Below are 21,598 nucleotides of genomic sequence, written 5' to 3'. Positions count from 1 at the left end.
TGCTGGCTCATGGTCACCTTGTCGTCCCCCAGCACTCCCAGTCCCTCTCCGCAGAGCTGCTCTCCAGCAGCTCAGCCCCAGCCTGTACTGGTGCCTGGGGTTGTTCCTCCCCAGGTGCAGGACCCTGCCCTTGCCCTTGTTGAACCTCATCAGGTTCCTCTCTGCCCAACTCTCCAGCCTGTCCAGGTCTCGCTGGATGGCAGCACAGCCTGCCGGGGTATCCACCACTCCTCCCAGTTTGGTGTCATCAGCAAACTGGCTGAGGGTACGCTCTAACTCTTCATCCAGGTCATTGATAAAGAAGTTAAACAAGACTGGGCCCAGTACTGACCCCTGAGGGACACCACTTGTCACCAGCCTCCAAGCAGACTCAGCGCCGCTGATGACAACCCTCTGAGTTCTGCCATTCAGCCAGTTCTCAATCCACTTCACCGGCCTTTGGTGGGAAACGTATCCTTGGATTCAGCGGGGAAGTCCGGGAAGCGGACAGGGCACCATGCTGATGGCATCCCAGAGTTTTGCAGCCAGAAAAATGAAGGGAAGAAAACAGCAGCTGAGAGGCAGGGAACTGGCTGGCGCCCAGCGTCGTTTGACGTAGGACTGCTGGGTTATCTGCTTTTCTCACCCACGAAAGCAGCCCCCAGAGACCAAGACGTCCAAAGTTCTGTGCCTCTCTACTTCACAAGATCATAGAATCTCAGAACGGTTTGGGTTGGAAGGGACCTTAAAGATCATCTGGTTCCAACCCCCCTGCCATCAGCAGGGACATCTTCCACCAGACCAGGGTGCTCAGAGCTCCATCCAACCTGGCCTTGAACCCTGCCAGGGAGGGGGCAGCCACAGCTTCTCTGGGCAGCCTGGGCCAGGGCCTCACCACCCTCACGGTGAATAATTTCTTCCTAATATCATCTTTTGCAGGTCCTCAGACCAAGAGCTCTTTCCTCCAACCGCTTGTCCAAGGACACAGCGCCCACCCCCTGTCCCGCGCTCCCCACGGAGCCAGCAGCGACGAAGAGAGCACAGGCTGCCAGAGACAGCGAGACAGAAAAAGAAGAGAGAGCATCTTACGAAGGCTATGGAAGGAAAATGTGTTTTCCTGCCTGCAGCCCCAAAGCTGAGCTGCTGAACAACCCCAAGCATCTCCCACCGCCCTCCTACCCTTCGGCTGCTGGACCGCGGTCCCTCTCCCCGCCGAGGGGCACCGAGCGAGCTGTGTTTCACGTGACACTGACACAACCATACCCAGCTCCTGTTTTTAAGCAGCCTCAGACACGACAGCAGCTTGTCCCTGATGCCCAAGCCGGGCCCTGCACAGCCTCTCCGAGAGCCAAAACCCCTCGCAGCAGCAACTGCGCAGGCCAGCGAACGGCAGGCACCAGCCTCACCCCGGCTCAGAGCAAAGCCATCAGCCCTACCCGGCCAACAGCCCAAACGTGGCTCGACCCCCTGCTCTGCTCGTGGGGAGCTGCCGAGGGTGGAAGGGATCGTTTACAAGGAAAGGCTGAGGGACCTGGGCTTCTTCAGCTCCTCCGCCTCTGCTCTGCCCTGGGGAGGCCCCATCTGCAGTGCTGTGTCCAGTGCTGGGGTCCCCAGTTCAAGAAAGATGAGGAGCTACTGGAGAGAGTCCAGCGGAGGGCTGCGAGGATGAGGAGGGGACTGGAGCATCTCTCCTGTGAGGAGAGGCTGAGGGAGATGGGCTTGTTCAGCCTGGAGAAGAGAAGGCTGAGAGGGGACCTTCGAAATGCCTCTAAATATCTGCAGGGTGGGGGTCAGGAGGACGGGGCCAGACTCTTTCCAGTGGTGCCCAGCGCCAGGACAAGGGGCAACGGGCACAAACTGAAGCCTGGGAAGTTCCAGCTGAACCCGAGGAAGAACTTCTTCCCTCTGAGGGTGACGGAGCCCTGGCCCAGGCTGCCCAGGGAGGCTGTGGAGTCTCCTTCTCTGGAGATATTCCAGCCCCGGCTGGACGCGGTGCTGTGCCCCCTGCTCTGGGTGACCCTGCTTGGGCAGGGGGTTGGGCTGGGTGACCCACAGAGGTCCCTGCCCACCCCTGCCATGCTGGGATTCTGTGGTTCTGCTGGGTATTTCTCCCCGTGCCATATCCCGTTTCTCCCGGCCGCAGCAGCCAGGGACTCCTCTGTCTTCGGCTCGGGGACGGCCAGCGGCCCAGGTGGGCTCTCGAGCACCCGTCGTGCTCCCACCCGCACCGAGCACGGGGACGGCTGCAGCACCAGAGAGTTCAGCACCCATGGGCACCTCCACCGTGACACATCCCCCTGCCTCCCAGTCACTGATGAATATCTGCAGAGTTTATTTAAAAAAAAAGGGGGGGGGGGGGGGGGGGGGAAGAGAAATTGCTGGACCAATCACCCTCCCCAGCGCAGCTCCGAGGGCTGTGCACGCCAGGAAAATGCATTTTTCCCCCGGGGCCTGGTGTTACTCGGTTTTCTGCACCCCGGCGCGGAGCCCGGTGTCAGCCACCCCACAGCACCGGCCTCTGCGAGCCCGGGGACGTGTGAGTACCCCAGGGATGCTGTCTGGCACCCGCTGCCAAGAAGCCCAGGGGACAAAGGCTGTGCCCGGAGGGAGCCGGCGACCGCTCCCGTTGGAACGCGTGAGCTCACGCCAGCTCCCGGCGCTGGCACCGCTCGCTTCCCGAGCCCGTCGCCTCCGACGGCGGCTGCACGTGCGGAGGAGGGAGCCCGCACCCCACCTGAAAGCCACCGGTCGCTTCGGGGTCCCCTTTGGGGTCCCCAGGCCCGGCACTCCCAGCGACGCTGCAGTGGCAAAGGGCTCCTTCCGCTTCTCGCGCTCTCCCTGCAAACCCCTCGGCATCTTCCTGCTATCCAATATTTTATTCCTCGGTCTCGTATCCGCTGCTCTCCCTCCTCCCTTCTCAGCTGCCTGCGATCGATATTGCTCTTTTTCCAAAGTACCTTTCATCTGGCCTCTTAATAAATTCTCGTTTGCCATTCACACAAACGAGCGTCTGATGATCTCCTGAATCCTCTTAATAAATTCTCTTCGCCCGGGACGGCCAAGGCAGCCTGACTTCTCTCACCTTGCCGGGCCACGCGTCCCTGCCAACATCTCAGCATGGGCCACGAGCTCTCCCTGCAAAAGAGCTGGAGGGCTTCCCATCCGCCGAGAAGCCAGGTCCCCTTCGCCTCCCGCAGCCTCCTCGGCAATTATCTCACCTACAGACATCACAGAATCACAGGATGGTCGGGGTTGGCAGGACCCTCTGTGGGTCACCCAGCCCAACCCCCTGCCCAAGCAGGGTCACCCAGAGCAGGGGGCACAGCACCGCGGCCAGGCGGGGCTGGAATATCTCCAGAGAAGGAGACTCCACAGCCCCTCTGGGCAGCCTGGGCCAGGGCTCCGGCACCCTCAGAGGGAAGAAGTTCTTCCTCGGGTTCAGCTGGAACTTCCCAGGCTTCACAGAATCACAGAATCACAGAATAGTAGGGGTTGGCAGGGACCTCTGTGGGTCACCCAGTCCAACCCCCTGCCGAAGCAGGGTCACCCAGAGCAGGCTGCACAGGATCTTGTCCAGGCGGGTCTGGAATATCTCCAGAGAAGGAGACTCCACAGCCTCCCTGGGCAGCCTGGGCCAGGGCTCCGTCACCCTCAGAGGGAAGAAGTTCTTCCTCATGTTCAGACGGAACTTCCTGTGCCTCAGTTTGTGCCCGTTGCCCCTTGTCCTGTCGCTGGGCACCACTGCAAAGAGTCTGGCCCCGTCCTCCTGACCCCCACCCTGCAGATATTTAGAGGCATTTCGAAGGTCCCCTTGCAGCCTTCTCTTCTCCAGGCTGAACAAGCCCAGCTCCCTCAGCCTCTCCTCGGAGGAGAGATGCTCCAGTCCCCTCCTCATCCTCGTAGCCCTGTGCTGGACTCTCTCCAGTAGCTCCTCAAATGTGACTTTAGGGTATTTTCAGGATTAATGCACGTCCCCGGCCCTGGGAGAGGAGCAAAGAGCCCGGCCGCGTTCCCCATCCACCACCCTCACCCCGCTGAACGAAGCCAAAGAGCAGACACAGCACGGATCCCATCGATAATAATTGGGTAATTAAATTCAATGCCTTCCCTCTCACCTAACGCGACCTCCTCCTCCAGAAGCAGGAGATTTTTAAGGCCTCACCTACAGACAGCAGCAGCGGGAGAGAGATGAAGACCCCAAGCGCCTGCTGGGGGGGGACCCAGGTGACCCATCGGCCCCACAGAGCCAGGGAACGGACGCACTCCAGACAGGGACAGCAGGAACGTTGCTCAACCCAAAGCCATGCCAGGCCACCGGTGAGCAGGATCCCACCACGGCCCAGCAGAAGGACAGGGCTTCCTACAGAGCAGCACCCCCAGATGAGACTCTCTGATGGCTACTAAGAGGGCTGAGCTCCCTGCAGCACTGAAAGGGTCTTGTTTACTCTGCTCCCATGAAGCCAGGAGAAACTTTCCTTCCCCAAACCCCTGCCTGCTCTAGGTTTTGCCCAGCCTGGACATGCACAGGCACAGGGAGGGAGACTATAAATCCTTAAAAAAGCAGAGTAAAAAAGACACAGACCTTGAGGAAATAGGAAGGTTTTTCCCTTGGTTTATCCCCCCCCTCCAAGGGCTCTCCAGAGAGCAACAAACCCAAGTCACTCCTGATGCCAGGGCTGAAATCAACCCTGTGCTTGGTCTATATGGGACTCCCCCAGACCCTCCCAGCACCGAACCCCAGCGCTGGGGCCAGTGACACCCCCCCAACCCCCACCCAGCCAGGCTACCGGACCAGGGTCTCGGACAGACACTCCTTCTCCCAGACACCAGCTTCCTCCAGCACCCACCACACCGACCCCATGCACCCTGTGCCCTCGCAGCAGTCCCGCAGCCACAGCTCCGGCCCCGAGCAAGGCACCGACCGGTGGCATCCCCCTCCGAGGACAAAACCCCGCAGCCACAATGCATTCCTCCAGCCCAGGCTGGCACAAGGTGTTTTAAAAAACAGAAAGACGACGCTGAAAGTCACCGACAGCCAGAGCAGCTTCCCCCTCCGAGAAGATCCAACCCGGCACCCTGGAGGAAAGCAAAGCGGGGAGAAGGTACCTGCTGAGGCCACGTGTAGCATCTCCCAGGAGCAGGCAGGGCCCGCGGCACAGAGCCGCAGCGCGGGGCCCAGAGCCCACGTCGTCAAAGCCATCGCGTCCGGAGCAAACCGGGGGGCTCGGGGTGCCGGGTATCGCTCTCCTCCTCGCCGAGCGGCAGCCGGGGCCGGCCCGGCGGCAGCATCGCTGCGGGAGATGCTCAGCCGAGCGGGAGCAGGCGTTTAAATAAATAAGCGAGCTTTCAGCACGGCTGCTGAGTCACCGAGGCGGGCTCCGATGGCAGCTGGGAACGGCGTTGGCTTCGCTCTGCCGGCGTCTGCACCGGTACGCGGGGGTGGTCGGGGAGCTGGGCGTTTCGGAGGGTCCCGGAGGGAACGGGGGGGTGGTTTTTCCAGGTCCCTTGAACGCAAAGGTCTCGCGTTCGGCACACGAAGCATCGCTCGTTTGCGGGCGGCGCTAACGAGGGGGGAGGCTCAGCAGGTCAGAGCTGACCCCGAAGCGGCATCCAGGGATGCGACAGACACGCCAGGCCGGACCCGCACGGTGCGTCACGCTCTCCTCCTGCTGGCAGCCCGCCGCTGCGGGAGCCGAGGACGTGGATTTAGTTAACGATCAGGTAAATCGAGGCACGGAGAAACGTGACTCAACCCTCTCCCTGTGGAGGGAATAAGGTGGGAAACCCAGGAGCAGCATCGGCTCCCACGGCCACCCACGACACAGAATCACAGCATGGCAGGGGTGGGCAGGGACCTCTGTGGGTCACCCAGCCCAACCCCCTGCCCAAGCAGGGTCACCCAGAGCAGGGGGCACAGCACCGCGGCCAGGCGGGGCTGGAATATCTCCAGAGAAGGAGACTCCACAGCCTCCCTGGGCAGCCTGGGCCAGGGCTCCGGCACCCTCAGAGGGAAGAAGTTCTTCCTCGGGTTCAGCTGGAACTTCCCAGGCTTCAGTTTGTGCCCGTTGCCCCTTGTCCTGTCGCTGGGCACCACTGGAAAGAGTCTGGCCCCGTCCTCCTGACCCCCACCCTGCAGATATTTAGAGGCATTTCGAAGGTCCCCTCGCAGCCTTCTCTTCTCCAGGCTGAACAAGCCCAGCTCCCTCAGCCTTGTCCCCTCCGTCTCGCACCCACCCTGGGCACCCCAGCAGCATTTATCGGGCTCTTCACCCCACTCCGCCGCCGCAGGTCACATCCACGCTCTCGCCGGGGGGCAAACCGAGCCGAAAGGGCCTTTTGCTTTGATAGCTCAGCTCCGAGAAAGTCGATCTAACTGGGAACAATGACAGTCTTTCAGTCCCAGCGACTGCGCCTTGCTAGCATCACCCGCACTCCGCTGCTCCGACGCCGGCACAAGCCCTGAGGCTGTCGGATAAACTCCTTGCACGCGTTTCCAGGAGCAGGGTTAGCTGGGACCAGCCACCACTGCGGTTTTTGGGATCATATGGGCTCCCCAGTTCAAGGAAGATGAGGAGCTACTGGAGAGAGTCCAGCGCAGGGCTGCGAGGATGAGGAGGGGACTGGAGCATCTCCCCTACGAGGAGAGGCTGAGGGAACTGGGCTTGTTCAGCCTGGAGAAGAGAAGGCTGAGAGGGGACCTTCGAAATGCCTCTAAATATCTGCAGGGTGGGGGTCAGGAGGACGGGGCCAGACTCTTTGCAGTGGTGCCCAGCAACAGGACAAGGGGCAACGGGCACAAACTGAGGCACAGGAAGTTCCATCTGAACATGAGGAAGAACTTCTTCCCTCTGAGGGTGCCGGAGCCCTGGCCCAGGCTGCCCAGGGAGGTTGTGGAGTCTCCTTCTTTGGAGATATTCAAGACCCGCCTGGACAAGGTCCTGTGCAGCCTGCTGTAGGTGACCCTGCTTCGGCAGGGGGTTGGACTGGGTGACCCACAGAGGTCCCTGCCAACCCCGACCATTCTGTGATTCTGTGATATAGGGCCAGCTGAGAACGGGACGCAGGCCCAGCTCACCTCCCAAAACAACCCCGCGCTCTCCCGCCGGTGCTCTGACCTTGAGCCTTTCCTCATTAATCCCCTCTCCCCATTTTAATGGCGTCCTGGCAATAAGCACGGCTGGAAACCCTTCTGGCCATGCTATTCCAGGCCTGGAGAACCTTCTGGCCATGCTATTCCAGGCCTGGAGAACCTTCTGGCCATGCTATTCCAGGCCTGGAGAACCTTCTGGCCATGCTATTCCAGGCCTGGAAAACCTTCTGGCCATGCTATTCCAGGCCTGGAGAACCTTCTGGCCATACTATTCGAGTCCTGGAATTTCCTTAATAAAGGCACTCCAACTGATTGCAAATAAATCTTAAATAAATCATGCAAAATCCCTCATTAAACCTAATATCCCATGAAGGTCGCTCTCTTAACCCCACGCAAAACCCCCGGCCTGAAGGCACGGGGTATGCCACCAGCCCAGATTTGTTTTCCCCCCAAGCCCCGCACCGATGCAGAGACCTTTCCCTAATCTGCTTAGCAAAATCTCATTTACGCAGCCGACGTGAGAGGCTCCTCCACACCCATCCTCTGACTCCCTCAGCACTTTGGCACCCAGCGGGTGAGCCCTGCCGGGGGGGAAAGGGTGAAATCTCCCTGCTACGTGTTCGAAATGTCACTGAGCAATATTCAGCTCGGCCCAGAGACCCATCGGTGCTATTTTCCATCCACCCTGGGGTGGGCAGAGGGATGGAGTGAGGAGCCTCAACCCATGGGAGGGGGGGGGGGTGGAAAATATCAGGGCAGGCAAGGAAGCAGCGGTGCTGGCACAGAGGAGGGACAGACACGGTGCTGCGAGGGAAAGATGCAGGGCACTGCTTGCAGACCCCCTCCTCCCCAAAAACCGTTCCCGGGGGAAAGCCCGGAGCCGTAAGCAAGCGTGGCTGGGAGCTCCCCCGAAGGAAAGCCTCGCTCAGGTGCTCCTCTGAGCTTCTCCCACCAGTTTCAGAGGTAGGAAAACCTACATTACAAGTCCAGCTTCGGCACCAGCCGGCCTCCAGCCGCCTCCGCACCCCCCCAGAGCCAGGGCAGACCCCAAGGTAAACCAGCACAGCCCCACAGGCCAGCAAAGCTGTAAACCAAGCCACTAAATCTCTCTGTAATCACATCTAAGAGAGCCAAAGGCACCGGGCACTGATTAAAACCGCGGCCCGACGCTCTCCTCGCAGCGTGCCACGCCGGGAACAGGGTGAGGACAGCAAGGTGCCCCGTGCCAAGGCAACAGCCTTCCTCGGGTTCAGCTGGAACTTCCCAGGCTTCAGTTTGTGCCCGGTGCCCCTTGTCCTGTCGCTGGGCACCACTGCAAAGAGTCTGGCCCCGTCCTCCTGACCCCCACCCTGCAGATATTTAGAGCCATTTCGAAGGTCCCCTCGCAGCCTTCACTTCTCCAGGCTGAACAAGCCCAGCTCCCTCAGCCTCTCCTCGGAGGAGAGATGCTCCAGTCCCCTCCTCATCCTCGTAGCCCTCCGCTGGACTCTCTCCAGTAGCTCCTCATGTTTCTTGAACTGGGGAGCCCAGCACTGGACCCAGCACTGCAGATGGGGCCTCCCCAGGGCAGAGCAGAGGGGGAGGAGAACCTCCCTCGCCCTGCTGCCCACACTCCTCCTCATGCACCCCAGGATCCCATCGGCCTTCTTGGCACCCAGGGCACGCTGCTGGCTCACGGTCACCCTGTCATCCCCCAGGACACCAAGGTCCCTCTGCACAGAGCTGCACCGACAGCAAAGGCAGAGCAGAGACGCCCGGGACTGGCGAGCCAAGGCTGCCGCTGCCAGGCTGCGTTTCTCACCTCGCTGGACGGACAGGAGCACGCCGGAGAGGGAACCGCTCTCCCAGACATCGCCCGCAGCCCGCGCGGAGCCGTCGGCTCAAAGCCTTTTAGCTCAGCGATTAAATTCGCAGCTTCCCCCTTGGCACTCCTCCACGCACCGCTCTCGCCTGGCTTCCACCGACGCAGCCGGGGCAGACACCGTGCCCGGGGGGGCTGAAGTGGCTCCACGCAGAGCCCCGGCTCCCCCCTGCCCACGCAGGGACCCCCCAGCCGGGAGCTGCTCCAGAGGGCGAATCCACGCTGGCGCCAGCGTGTCCGAATCCCACCTGGATTTGCCCAAACACTCTCCCCCTCATCTCCCCAGTACCAAACGCCGACAGCTCGAGGCACGCAGGCATCAAATCCAGCTTTGACAACTCCGTGGGGAGCGGCTGGACATGAATCAGCCCCGCTGCCAGCGTACACCAGCGATGGATTCACCCCTCCATCATCCACCCTCCACCACCCGGCCGAGCCTGCCGCTCCGACACCGCAGCACGAGCGTGCAAAGCTTCAACAGCAGGCAGATTAATTAATATTTCACAGCAGTGATTAGACTTGGGCATTAAGACCACACCAGCCCAGCGGGTGAAACCACCTCTTAAGGGCAGAGCCGCACGCCGGGAGGTTTGCGTTCCGTACCGGGCACGCCGGCAGCGCCGATTCGAGGGGAGAAGGGGAGTTAAGCGCCTTAATGGGTGCCTTGTTTCTTTAGACAACACAGGGCAGAGGGAAAGGAGGGGGGAGGAAAGAGCTTAAACCGCAGGAAATTCACCCAAACTGTGGCCTCGACGCGGCTCCTCGACGGGAGATGTCGGCTGGGTGTCGCGGGGAGGTGGCAAGTCGGGTGCGGGCTGCGTAGGTGGGGAAGCTCTGACGGTGGTAGTGGTCCACCCAGCATCAGGGCCGGCCTCCAAAAACTCCTTAACGCAGAGCCAGGGCCACTCTGCCAGGCCAGGGCCTTCCCCCGCAGCGCAGAGCCCGATCCGACAGAACGGCCGAGGACACGGGAAGGCGTGCGGGTTTGAAAGGTGTGCAAGTTTCCAAGCAGAAAAAAAAAACAACCATGCAAACCCCCCACCCTGTTTTGCACATTCAGCAAAAAACATGATACGGACCTTTGAGGGAGATGTCGGGCACCACGTTTCTGTGGCTTCCTGTTTTTCCCAAGATACGCGACATCAAAGCCCACAGTCTCAGTTTTTGGGATAAAATCTGATGGAACACCCTCATTTAGGGCTGCGAGGATGATGAGGGGACTGGAGGATCTGTCCTCCGAGGAGAGGCTGAGGGAGCTGGGCTTGTTCAGCCTGGAGAAGAGAAGGCTGAGAGGGGACCTTCAAAATGCCTCTAAATATCTGCAGGGTGGGGGTCAGGAGGACGGGGCCAGACTCTTTGCAGTGGTGCCCAGCGACAGGACAAGGGGCAACGGGCACAAACTGAAGCCTGGGAAGTTCCAGCTGAACCCGAGGAAGAACTTCTTCCCTCTGAGGGTGACGGAGCCCTGGCCCAGGCTGCCCAGGGAGGCTGTGGAGTCTCCTTCTCTGGAGATATTCCAGCCCCGCCTGGCCGCGGTGCTGTGCCCCCTGCTCTGGGTGACCCTGCTTGGGCAGGGGGTTGGGCTGGGTGACCCACAGAGGGCCCTGCCCACCCCGACCATGCTGGGATGCTGGGATTTAGAGACAGACAGGCATGCGACAGGACCAGCCACAGCCACGCTTTCTCTCCAGCCTTTCTGGGTTGCTGCAGTCCCTGCGGACGGTGAGGAACCCCGGTCCCCAAGCAGAGCAACCCCAGTCCCCGCGGCAGAGCGACCTGCGACCGAGCTACAGAGCTGCAAACGGCTCAGCACGGAGCAGAGCATCTCTGGAAGCGCGTTCTCCTGCGCAAATGCTGATTGTGCAAGCAATTAGCAGAGCCCTTAAGCAGTCGGGCTTGACGAGGTTTGAGGTGAGCAACGCCAGCTCCTGGCCTGGCACAATCCCTTCTAGTGTTTGCTCCAGGCAATGAGTCTCCATCTTCGCTGCAGGGGACAAATCCTGCCCGGACACAGCAATGCTGTCTGGAAACACACCAGGAAAAAAAAGCCCTGGACTTGGCCACAGCCATCGAGGTTTAACACAAACCTGTATGAGAGAAAGCCCCCGGTGCTGCCAGCACCCCAAACAGCCCCTTTTCCTCCAAGAGCACTGGATTAATTTGCAGATCATTTGGTTAAAAAGCAGAGAAGGAAAAAAAAAGCCAAAAAAAATAGCTTAATCATATTTCACATTGCCCTGCTGAGGCACCCAGTCCCACCGAGCGCTACTTATTGAAGTGCAAAACCCCCCCGCTCGTGCGGCCGCTGGCTGTGACTCGGTGGCACGCTGGCAGCCCAGCCGGCTCGCCGGGACCTTGCTGGCACCCACCACCGGCAACGCCTCCTCCCCGGGTAGCCAAAAAACCTCATTTCCCCTGGCTCCAGCCGCTACCGAGAAATAAAAAAGGGAACCTGCTCTATTTCCAGCTCTGCTGGCATGGGAGGAGACCGCTCACGCCGCTGACCAGAAAGCAAAGCGAGGGAGCGTGGAGGAAGCGAACTGCGGCGAGCGGCTGCGGGGCCGGCCGGTTGGGAAACGCTGCCAAGGCTCGGGGCCGCGGCTCCGACACACGCTGCCCTCCCCACAGCTGCCTCAAGCACCGGGGGGGGACTTGCAGAGAAGCCTCACTGGGAACCCCCCCTGGAAATGTGAAGTCCATCCCGTCTCCGCAGCTCCCTTGCTCCCCGACAGCCGTGTCCCCGCTCCTGGAGCTCTTTCAGCCCAACGAGCTCACTCTGCCTTTTGCACATATTTCTGAATTAAAGCCCTGCCTCCTGGAGACGGCAGCGAAGCAGAAATCACAGAATCACAGAGTCACAGAGTGGTGGGGGTTGGCAGGGACCTCTGGGGGTCACCCAGCCCAACCCCCTGCCCAAGCAGGGTCACCCAGAGCAGGGGGCACAGCACCGCGGCCAGGCGGGGCTGGAATATCTCCAGAGAAGGAGACTCCACAGCCTCCCTGGGCAGCCTGGGCCAGGGCTCCGTCACCCTCAGAGGGAAGAAGTTCTTCCTCGGGTTCAGCTGGAGCTTCCTCTGCTCCAGTTTGTGCCCATTGCCCCTTGTCCTGTCGCTGGGCACCACTGGAAAGAGTCTGGCCCCGTCCTCCTGACCCCCACCCTGCAGATATTTAGAGGCATTTCGAAGGTCCCCTCGCAGCCTTCTCTTCTCCAGGCTGAACAAGCCCAGCTCCCTCAGCCTCTCCTTGTAGGAGAGATGCTCCAGTCCCCTCCTCATCCTCGTAGCCCTCCGCTGGACTCTCTCCAGTAGCTCCTCATCTTTCTTGAACTGGGGAGCCCAGAACTGGACACAGCACTGCAGATGGGGCCTCCCCAGGGCAGAGCAGAGGGGGAGGAGAACCTCCCTTGTCCTGCTGCCCACACTCCTCCTCATGCACCCCAGGATCCCATTGGCCTTCTTGGCACCCAGGGCACGCTGCTGGCTCATGGTCACCCTGTCGTCCCCCAGGACACCCAGGTCCCTCTCCGCAGAGCTGCTCTCCAGCAGCTCAGCCCCAGCCTGTACTAGGGACACCAGCCTGGAGGCTCGGCTCCCAAATCTGCAGTGTGCACGACACCAGCCCAGCCGGGGTCGAAGCTTGGCTCTCAATGCAGAAGGAAACTGAACCTGAGCTGGAAATGGGTGAAGACCCCCAGCATCCCCGCTCCATGCGCTCGGCCACCGCCACAGCCCCACAGCACAAGCCACGGGCGCAGCCACGCCGAGCAACACGCAAACACCCGCTCAGCACCAGGTGCCAGGGCTGCAGGATTCGAGGGGACGCAGAGGGCATCTTTCTTCAAGAAAGATGAGGAGCTACTGGAGAGAGTCCAGCGGAGGGCTGCGAGGATGAGGAGGGGACTGGAGCATCTCTCCTACGAGGAGAGGCTAAGGGAGCTGGGCTTGTTCAGCCTGGAGAAGAGAAGGCTGCGAGGGGACCTTCGAAATGCCTCTAAATATCTGCAGGGTGGGGGTCAGGAGGACGGGGCCAGACTCTTTCCAGTGGTGCCCAGTGACAGGACAAGGGGCAACGGGCACAAACTGAAGCCTGGGAAGTTCCAGCTGAACCCGAGGAAGAACTTCTTCCCTCTGAGGGTGACGGAGCCCTGGCCCAGGCTGCCCAGAGGGGCTGGGGAGTCTCCTTCTCTGGAGATATTCCAGCCCCGCCTGGCCGCGGTGCTGTGCCCCCTGCTCTGGGTGACCCTGCTTGGGCAGGGGGTTGGGCTGGGTGACCCACAGAGGTCCCTTCCAACCCCTGCCATGCTGGGATTCTGTGAGCCCCCCGTGCTGCCCCTCCGGCCACCCCCCAGCGAGGCAGCAGGTCTCCCCCGGAACGGAGCCAGCGCCCTGCACCACTTTGTCCCATCCACGGAGAAAAAAAACCATCCCCGGTCACACATCTAATCCTTCCCCCCGGCCAAGAGACAGTTAAACGAGAGATTAAAAAGATACCAATAATCCTGCGCATTCCTAATGCACCTTTCATCCGAAGTATCCCAGAGAGCTTTCCAGCTCCTGGCCGCTCTCCAGGACCACGAGCCGCAGCCACGCTCGGCCCCGAGCGAAGGGACCAGCCTTGGCTGTCGTCCTCAAAGTCACATTCAGGTCCCCGCCGACGCTCTGCCCTTCCCCACCCGAAGGAAACACCAGGGATTTGGGAGCAGGGAGCTTCCCCAGGATGCCAGCAGAGGTGTTAAGCTGTGGGTAAGAGGAGAGGTGGCTCGATGTGGCATTGCCGGGCAGGACAGGGCTGGCCACTGAGCCAGGATCCCAGGGGACAACCCGAGCGAGTCACATCCCTCCGGCCAGACCATTAAGGTGACCCCAGGGGGGCTGGTGGGTTCTCAGGGACCAGCTCTCCCCCAGGTTTGCAGAGGGGCTGGGGTCCCCCGCAGTTCCCCGGCAGAGAGGATTATTACGTGCTCCAGGCTGCTGCAAATTGCTCGGATGATGACAACGGCTCCCTGCAAATTCCTGCTTTGCCAGCGGCACAAATTGCCAGACAAAAAAAACAACAAACCACCAAAAATCAGCCCAAGCCTCAAAACGGATGCAAAATCGCAAAGGGGAGCGCTGGGATAGGGAAGGGCACCAGCGGGAGCATCGGGGGCTGGTGGCCCCCCAACGCGAGCATCGCCGCCATCCCACGCCAGACAGCCGGGTCCCGCGGTCGGAGCGGGCGAGGGGACCCCGGCGTGGGGACCCCGGCGTGGGGGGGGCTGCGGCCGGGGGTCTGCCCCAGCCGAGGAGGGGAGGGAAGCATCCCCCTCGTCTTGTGGGTGGAAAAATACCAGCTGGGAGACCCGAATGACTCAACGGAGGCCATGGAGGAGTCAGCGCCGTGACGAGGAGGGGAAAGGAACGGAACCGGCGCGTCCTGCCTCGGCTTTCCTCCCCCCGGCCCCGCTGGGTAGAAACCCCCTCCCCAAACCCACCGGCTCCGCTCCTTTCCCCGCAGGGAACCAACACCACCCCGCTGTGCCCCAAAACAAGCACCCCATCGCCCAGGGTGGGGGTCAGCCCCCTGCCCACCCGCCTCCCTCCCTCCTCGCTCACCCCTGGCACCGCAGCAGCTCGCAGAGAGGGGACTCGGCCGGCAGCACCCACGCGGCCCTCGGGGTGGGCTGGGAGCCCCCCGAGGAGGGTCAGTGGTCAGGGGGGGTCTCTCCTCCACGCTGCCAGCCCAGGGAAGGATGCTCGGGCGACGGGCAGCGAGGATTTAAGAACCACTGGGTCCTTCCCAAAAGCTCCCAGCAGCTTAGCACGGCCGGCTGGGGGGGGGGGGGGGGGGGGGGGGTTGCCAGCTGCTCCACCAGCTGCTCCCCATTACGGCTGGGGACGTGGCACCCCATCTGCCCACCCTGCACAGAGGGGTGATAGCATGAGGGGGGGTCAATGGTTAGGGGAGGACGGTCCCCAAACACCCCAGGGTGCGTGGGCCTATGGCAGGGACCAGGCAGCTCCCCGGTATCGCGGGGGGGGTGGTCACATACCGAACCACGACCCCCCACCCCCCCCCCCCAAGTAACCAGGTGGAGCTGCAGAGCCCTGTAGAGCACCCAAGGCTTCCCCACCCCACGGACTGGGTGATCCCCCAGCAACATGGGTCCTACAAGGTCCTCCCAGCCCTGGGGAGCAGGCGATGCCAGGAACCAGGGCTGGGGGGTGCAGTTAACGGCCCGTGGCCCCCCAGGAGGGGAGCAATGCCCCAGTGACAGAGGGGACATTTACAGCCCTTTATGGGACCCTGGTGCGTGTCCCAGCCCCAAAGCAGCGTCACCCGTCAGAAACTGGGGGGGGGGGTGCACAGCCCTGCAAAAGACCAAGGTCCCCCCCAGCCCCAAAGAGGGGTCACCCCCAGTAACTAGGGGGGTCACCCCCAGTAACTAGGGTCATGCACAGCTCTATATAGGACCAAGATGCCCCCCCAGCCCCAAAGAGGGGTCACCCCCAGTAACTAGGGACATGCACAGCTCTATATAGGACCAAGGTGTCCCCCCCAAACCCCAAAGAGGGGTCACCCCCAGTATGTAGGGGGATGCACAGCTCTATACAGGACCAGGGTGTCCCCCCCAAACCCCAAAGAGGGACCACCCCCAGTAACGAGGGGGATGTGCAGCTCTATATAGGACCAAGGCGTCCCCCCCCAGCCCCAAAGAGGGGTCACCCCCAGTAACTGGGGACATGCACAGCTCTATATAGGATCAAGGTGTCCCCCCAGCCCCAAAGAGGGGTCACCCCCAGTAACTGGTGAGACACACAGGTCTATACAGCACCAAGGTGCCCCCCACCCCTATAGAGGGGTCACCCCCAGTAACTAGGGACATGCATGGCTCTATATAGGACCAAGGTGTCCCCCCCCAGACCCAAAGAGAAATCACCCCAGTATGTAGGGGGATGCACAGCTCTATAAAGGACCAAGGTGTGTCCCCCCCCAAAGAGGGGTCACCCCCCCATAACCAGGGAGCCACGCAGCTCTACAGAGGACCAAGGTCCCCCCCCAACCCCAAAGCAGTGATGACCCCCCCCCCCCAGTAACTGGGGGGCGCACCGCCCTGCAAAAGACCCAGGTCCCCGCCACCCCAAAGAGGGGGTGCAGCACCTGGGGGGTGCGCAGCCCTACACAGAACGACCCCCCCCCCCCCCCGGCAGGGGCGAGCCCGGAGGATGCAGAGCCCGGGCCGGGGCCGAGTCCCCGGGAAGCGGGGGGTCTCCCCGCCGTGTCCCCCCCCCCTCCCCACGGGCACTCACCGTACATGGCCGCTGCCCTGCCCTGGCTCGGCTCGGCTCTGCCCCACGGAGCGGCGCCGGCCGGGGGCGGCACCTGGGGGGGGAAGGGGGGCGGCACCGGGGGGCGGTACCGAGACGTGGCTCCGCCCCCCGGGCCGCCCGCTCCCGGGTCCCACCGCCCCCCCCCTCCCTCCCCCCAGCCCCACGCAAGGCAGCGGCTCTGCCCTCCGCCTTCGGGGGCTGCCGGTGAGCCCCCCCCCGGTAAGGCAGCGCCCAGACCCCGAGCGTCCTCCCTCCTGGGAAGACCCCAGACCCCAGAGGAGCTCTTTCCTTGGAGTGAGCCCCCCCGGAGAGTGACACTCCAGACGTTTTCCCCCGTGGGGAAGAGATCCCGCGTGTGCTTCCCCCTGCCCACCCCCATCACCACGCTTAGCAGCACGGAGGCGATGCGGGGAAACTGAGGCACGGGGTCCCTCGGACCAGGTCCCTGCATCGCCGGTGCTCCCAGCCGCAGGCCGCGGGCGTCAGCGGCGATCGTCTGCCACGCTTCATCCCGCCCGCGCGTGTCCCCGAAACCCGCTGGGCACCGCCGACGGGAACGCGGGGTCCCGGCTCTCCCGACACCTCGGGCAGGGAGGGGAGAGCGGGAGCCCCGAGCCCGCATGCGGAGGCGATGGTGTCCCTGGCTCCGTCACTGTCCCCCAGTCACAGAATCCCAGCACGGCAGGGGTGGGCAGGGACCTCTGCGGGTCACCCAGCCCAACCCCCTGCCCAAGCAGGGTCACCCAGAGCAGGGGGCACAGCACCGCGGCCAGGCGGGGCTGGAATATCTCCAGAGAAGGAGACTCCACAGCCCCTCTGGGCAGCCTGGGCCAGGGCTCCGTCACCCTCAGAGGGAAGAAGTTCTTCCTCGGGTTCAGACGGAACTTCCCAGGCTGCAGTTTGTGCCCGTTGCCCCTTGTCCTGTCGCTGGGCACCACTGCAAAGAGTCTGGCCCCGTCCTCCTGACCCCCACCCTGCAGATATTTAGAGGCATTTCGAAGGTCCCCTCTCAGCCTTCTCTTCTCCAGGCTGAACAAGCCCAGCTCCCTCAGCCTCTCCTCGTAGGAGAGATGCTCCAGTCCCCTCCTCATCCTCGCAGCCCTCCGCTGGACTCTCTCCAGTAGCTCTTCATCTTTCTTGAACTGGGGAGCCCAGCACTGGACACAGCACTGCAGATGGGGCCTCCCCAGGGCAGAGCAGAGGGGGAGGAGAACCTCCCTCAACCTGCTGGCCACACTCTGCTTGATGCACCCCAGTCTTCGGGGTCCACTCGAGGACGAGCCGGAGGAGGGTGGCAGGAGCACCCGGTGTGCCAGGCAGCGTGCGTGGGGCCGCAGCAGACGGGTACGGCACGGCACAGCCTGGCACGGCACAGCCCGGTTTGGCACGGCGCAGCCTGGCACAGGAGGGTTTGGCGTGGTTTGGCCTGGTGGACAACACATCGTGGCACGGCACAGCACGGCACCGAGCAGCATACAGCGCAGCGACACACGGCACAGCTCTGTGCAGCACCACGTTTTCTCCTTTACCATTTTCCCAGCTGGCCTGGCCAACTTCGGGGACTTTGTGCCGGAGCCCCTCGTGCCCTGGGACCCCACACCTGTCCCACAGCTGCCCCACAGCCACCCCGTGTCCCACGCACGGCGAGACCGACCCGTCACCTGCTGGAGAGCAGCTCTGCGGAGAGGGACCTGGGTGTCCTGGTGGACGACAGGTTGACCATGAGCCAGCAGTGTGCCCTGGGTGCCAAGAAAGCCAATGGGATCCTGGGGTGCATCAAGAAGAGTGTGGCCAGCAGGAGGAGGGAGGTTCTCCTTCCCCTCTACACTGCCCTGGTGAGGCCTCATCTGGAGTACTGTGTCCAGTGCTGGGCTCCCCAGTTCAAGAAAGATGAAGAGCTACTTGAGAGAGTCCAGCGGAGGGCTACGAGGATGAGGAGGGGACTGGAGCATCTCTCCTGTGAGGAGAGGTTGAGGGAACTGGGCTTGTTCAGCCTGGAGAAGAGAAGGCTGCGAGGGGTCCTTAGAAATGCCTACAAATATCTGAAGGGTGGGGGTCAGGAGGATGGGGACAAGCTCTTTTCAGTGGTGCCCAGTGACAGGACAAGGGGCAATGGGCACAAACTGAGGCACAGGAAGTTCCATCTGAACATCAGGAAGAACTTCTTCCCTCTGAGGGTGACGGAGCACTGGAACAGGCTGCCCAGGGAGGTTGTGGAGTCTCCTTCTCTGGAGATATTCAAGACCCGCCTGGACAAGGTCCTGTGCAGCCTACTGTAGGTGACCCTGCTTCGGCAGGGGGTTGGGCTGGATGACCCACAGAGGTCCCTTCCAACCCCTACTATTCTGTGATTCTGTGATTCTGTCCGCAAAGCCCGAGTCCTCCTTCCGCCAGACCCTGCCACCAGCACGAGGGACGCAGCAAAGCAAAGCTGCTGGCCCGGGCCATGGCTGGGGACAGGGACACGGCTCCAGGTGACAGGGACACGGCTCCAGGTGACAGGGACACGGCTCCAGGTGACAGGACACCTTGGCTGGGGGACCGGGGAGGTGCTGGCACCGGGCTGCCGCAGATCTCCCCCTCCGCCAGCTTTCCGCTGCGTCTCTTCCCACGCAGCAAAACCCCCGGGTTGGATCATCTAATTAGGCAATATCTGGTGCCTCACAATCATCCTCGCCGGGAAATTATGTTTTAATTAAAACATTTCGGGAGTTAATCTGCGCTGCCGATTCCCCGGGGCTGCGGAGCAGCCGCACAAAGAGCCGTGCTCCCCGGGGGCTGGAGGGCTTTCACGGGGGACGTGACAGCAGCCACGAGGGACGGGGCTCCCCAGCATCCCTGGTCAGGCCCAGCCCCAGAAGCAGTCACAAAATCGTTTTTATCACTAATTAAAAGCCTCAGAGTAAAACCTGACGATGAAGAAAGAGCCTGAAGCAGACGTGGCAAATCCCCCCCAGCCCAGCAACCCTTGCCCCTACCACCATCGACAAGCCCCGAGACCCCCCCCCAGCCCACACCCAAACCACGCAGGGCCGCTCTGAACCCCAAAAGCTGCTGCTGCTGGAAAAGCCCGGCAGAATTTCTGCCCTCAAAAGAGCAAGGATGGACACGAGCGTCGCTGCTCGGCGTCGGGATGGATCCGTGGAGGTTGGGGCAGAGGGACAGGCTGCCTCCAGCACGCGGCTCCTCCTGATTCATGGAGAAGATGAGGGTGGAGAAGAGTCCAACCCTGCGCGCCGTCAGCGCTGGCCCTCAGCCCCTACCTGTCATCGCCACAGCAGGGACCCCGACACGCTCCAGCCTGGCGCAGAGGGATCCGAGCCCCCCTCCCCTCTCCAGCAGGCAAGGGGCGATGCCAAATCCCTCGGTGCCTGGGATGCTCTCGGGACACGCGGCCGCGTCCCCTCCTATGGATCAGGAACGCTGTGCAGAGCTCAGCACGGCGGGAAGGGTGGGCAAGGGGGACACCGAGACGGAGCGCTGCGCCCCAAGCCTCTGGATCCTTCTCCGGGATGGCTCAGAGAGGGTTGGTCAGTGGGTGCTGGGGGAGGACAGCAAGGAGCTGCTCACCCCAGGCACCTCCTTTGTCAGACACGTCCATCCCGGGTCCGTCTGCTCCCTCCTTCCTCGCAAACCCCTGCTCTCCCGCAGCTGTTTCCATGGCCACGGAGCTGCTGCGGCAACCGCAGCGGGGTCTCCGGCACCGAGCCGTGCATCCCATCCCCAGCCACGTGCCCGGGGCAGAGCTGGGCCCCGAGCCCACGGGCCAGCCCGCCCTGGCTGCTCCCGCACGCCGGCACTCGGCCTCGGGGTGTTTGCACGGCCTCTCGCACACCCTCTCGCACACTCGCCACGTTGCTTGCACGATGCCCGGGGCCAGGCTCTTCCTGTGCCATGATGGTTCTCCTGTGCAATCACAGAATCTCAGCATGGCAGGGGTTGGCAGGGACCTCTGTGGGTCACCCAGCCCAACCCCCTGCCCAAGCAGGGTCACCCAGAGCAGGGGGCACAGCACCGCGGCCAGGCGGGGCTGGAATATCTCCAGAGAAGGAGACTCCACAGCCCCTCTGGGCAGCCTGGGCCAGGGCTCCGTCACCCTCAGAGGGAAGAAGTTCTTCCTCGGCTTCAGCTGGAACTTCCCAGGCTTCAGTTTGTGCCCATTGCCCCTTGTCCTGTCGCTGGGCACCACTGGAAAGAGTCTGGCCCCGTCCTCCTGACCCCCACCCTGCAGATATTTCGAGGCATTTCGAAGGTCCCCTCTCAGCCTTCTCTTCTCCAGGCTGAACAAGCCCAGCTCCCTCAGCCTCTCCTCGTAATGGATGAAAGGCTGGGGATCAGGAGACACCGAAGCTCGTGTCCCCGAGCCAGGACTGGTGTTCCCACGTGAAGGAAATCCCTTTCGAGCCCCCGATACACGTCTTAATGCCTTCGGGGAGCCCGCCATTTCCTAACGCACCCGATAAACACGCCGAGACAACACGCGTGTGCGGCCGGAACGGCTTCATCACCATCTTCATCTTCTTTTGTAGACCTTGACGCTACGTACAGCTATACTTTACCTACGTTAGGGTATCTGCGTATCCGTCACTTGGATGGGATTTTAACTATCCTGCCCCAATTCTTGCTTGTCAAGTACTGCCAACTAAGGACACCCCGTACCCCAAATCTCAAAAGGAAGAGTTTGTGCAGCACGCAGCCTCACATCGGCTGTCGAAGCAGGGGGAGGGAGCAGGCACAACAAACATGAACACCCGTCCACCACAGATCACGCAGATCCTCCAAAACCAGTCAAACGTGGTTGGTGGGAATTCCTTTCACGGTGGTCTCCCCGTCGCTACGGGAATATTCAACATCTTACTTCATCCCTCAGTTGCTACCCTTATCTTGAGCAGTTTCTTACCTCTTGTAATCACCTCTTTACATATTTGCACTTGGCTTTTGGCCCACGCTGGTCTGATGGTTTCTCGACACACAACCATGTTGACTCAACGCAAGCCTTCATCGCTCCGTGGCCACGCTCCTCTCCAGGGCTGACACCCCCAAGCTCTTTTCAGTGGTGCCCAGTGACAGGACAAGGGGCAATGGGCACAAACTGAGGCACAGGAAGTTCTGTCTGAACATGAGGAAGAACTTCTTCCCTCTGAGGGTGACGGAGCCCTGGCCCAGGCTGCCCAGGGAGGTTGTGGAGTCTCCTTCTCTGGAGATATTCCAGCCCCGCCTGGACAAGATCCTGTGCAGCCTGCTGTAGGTGACCCTGCTTCGGCAGGAGGGTTGGACTAGATGACCCACAGAGGTCCCTTCCAACCCCTACTATTCTGTGATTCTGTCATTCTGTGATGGAGGTGGGAGGCGTTGCCA

General features: G+C 61.9%; 1 protein-coding gene across 5 annotated transcripts in view; it reads right to left on the bottom strand.

Moving 5' to 3' along the window:
• EFR3B (EFR3 homolog B) overlaps positions 1 to 21,598 on the bottom strand; it is a 58,874-nt gene that overhangs the window by 34,264 nt on the left and 3,012 nt on the right. For 2 of the 5 annotated variants that reach the window (XM_075415085.1, XM_075415086.1), the window contains exon 1: positions 5,086 to 5,524. The exons of 1 other annotated variant lie outside the window; for it this stretch is intronic. In XM_075415085.1, coding sequence (XP_075271200.1) covers positions 5,086 to 5,179 — 94 coding nt within the window. In that variant the 5' untranslated portion in view covers positions 5,180 to 5,524. Of the gene's footprint in view, positions 1 to 5,085; positions 5,525 to 14,524; positions 14,547 to 16,219; positions 16,295 to 21,598 lie in introns of those variants that run through there. 2 more of the 5 variants (XM_075415087.1, XM_075415090.1) reach the window with 2 other exon arrangements.

The sequence above is a fragment of the Opisthocomus hoazin genome, chromosome 2 (assembly GCF_030867145.1).
Source record: "Opisthocomus hoazin isolate bOpiHoa1 chromosome 2, bOpiHoa1.hap1, whole genome shotgun sequence".
NCBI lineage: Eukaryota > Metazoa > Chordata > Aves > Opisthocomiformes > Opisthocomidae > Opisthocomus > Opisthocomus hoazin.
Note: the sequence above shows the minus strand (reverse complement) of the source record. Positions and strands in the feature narration are given on the sequence as shown.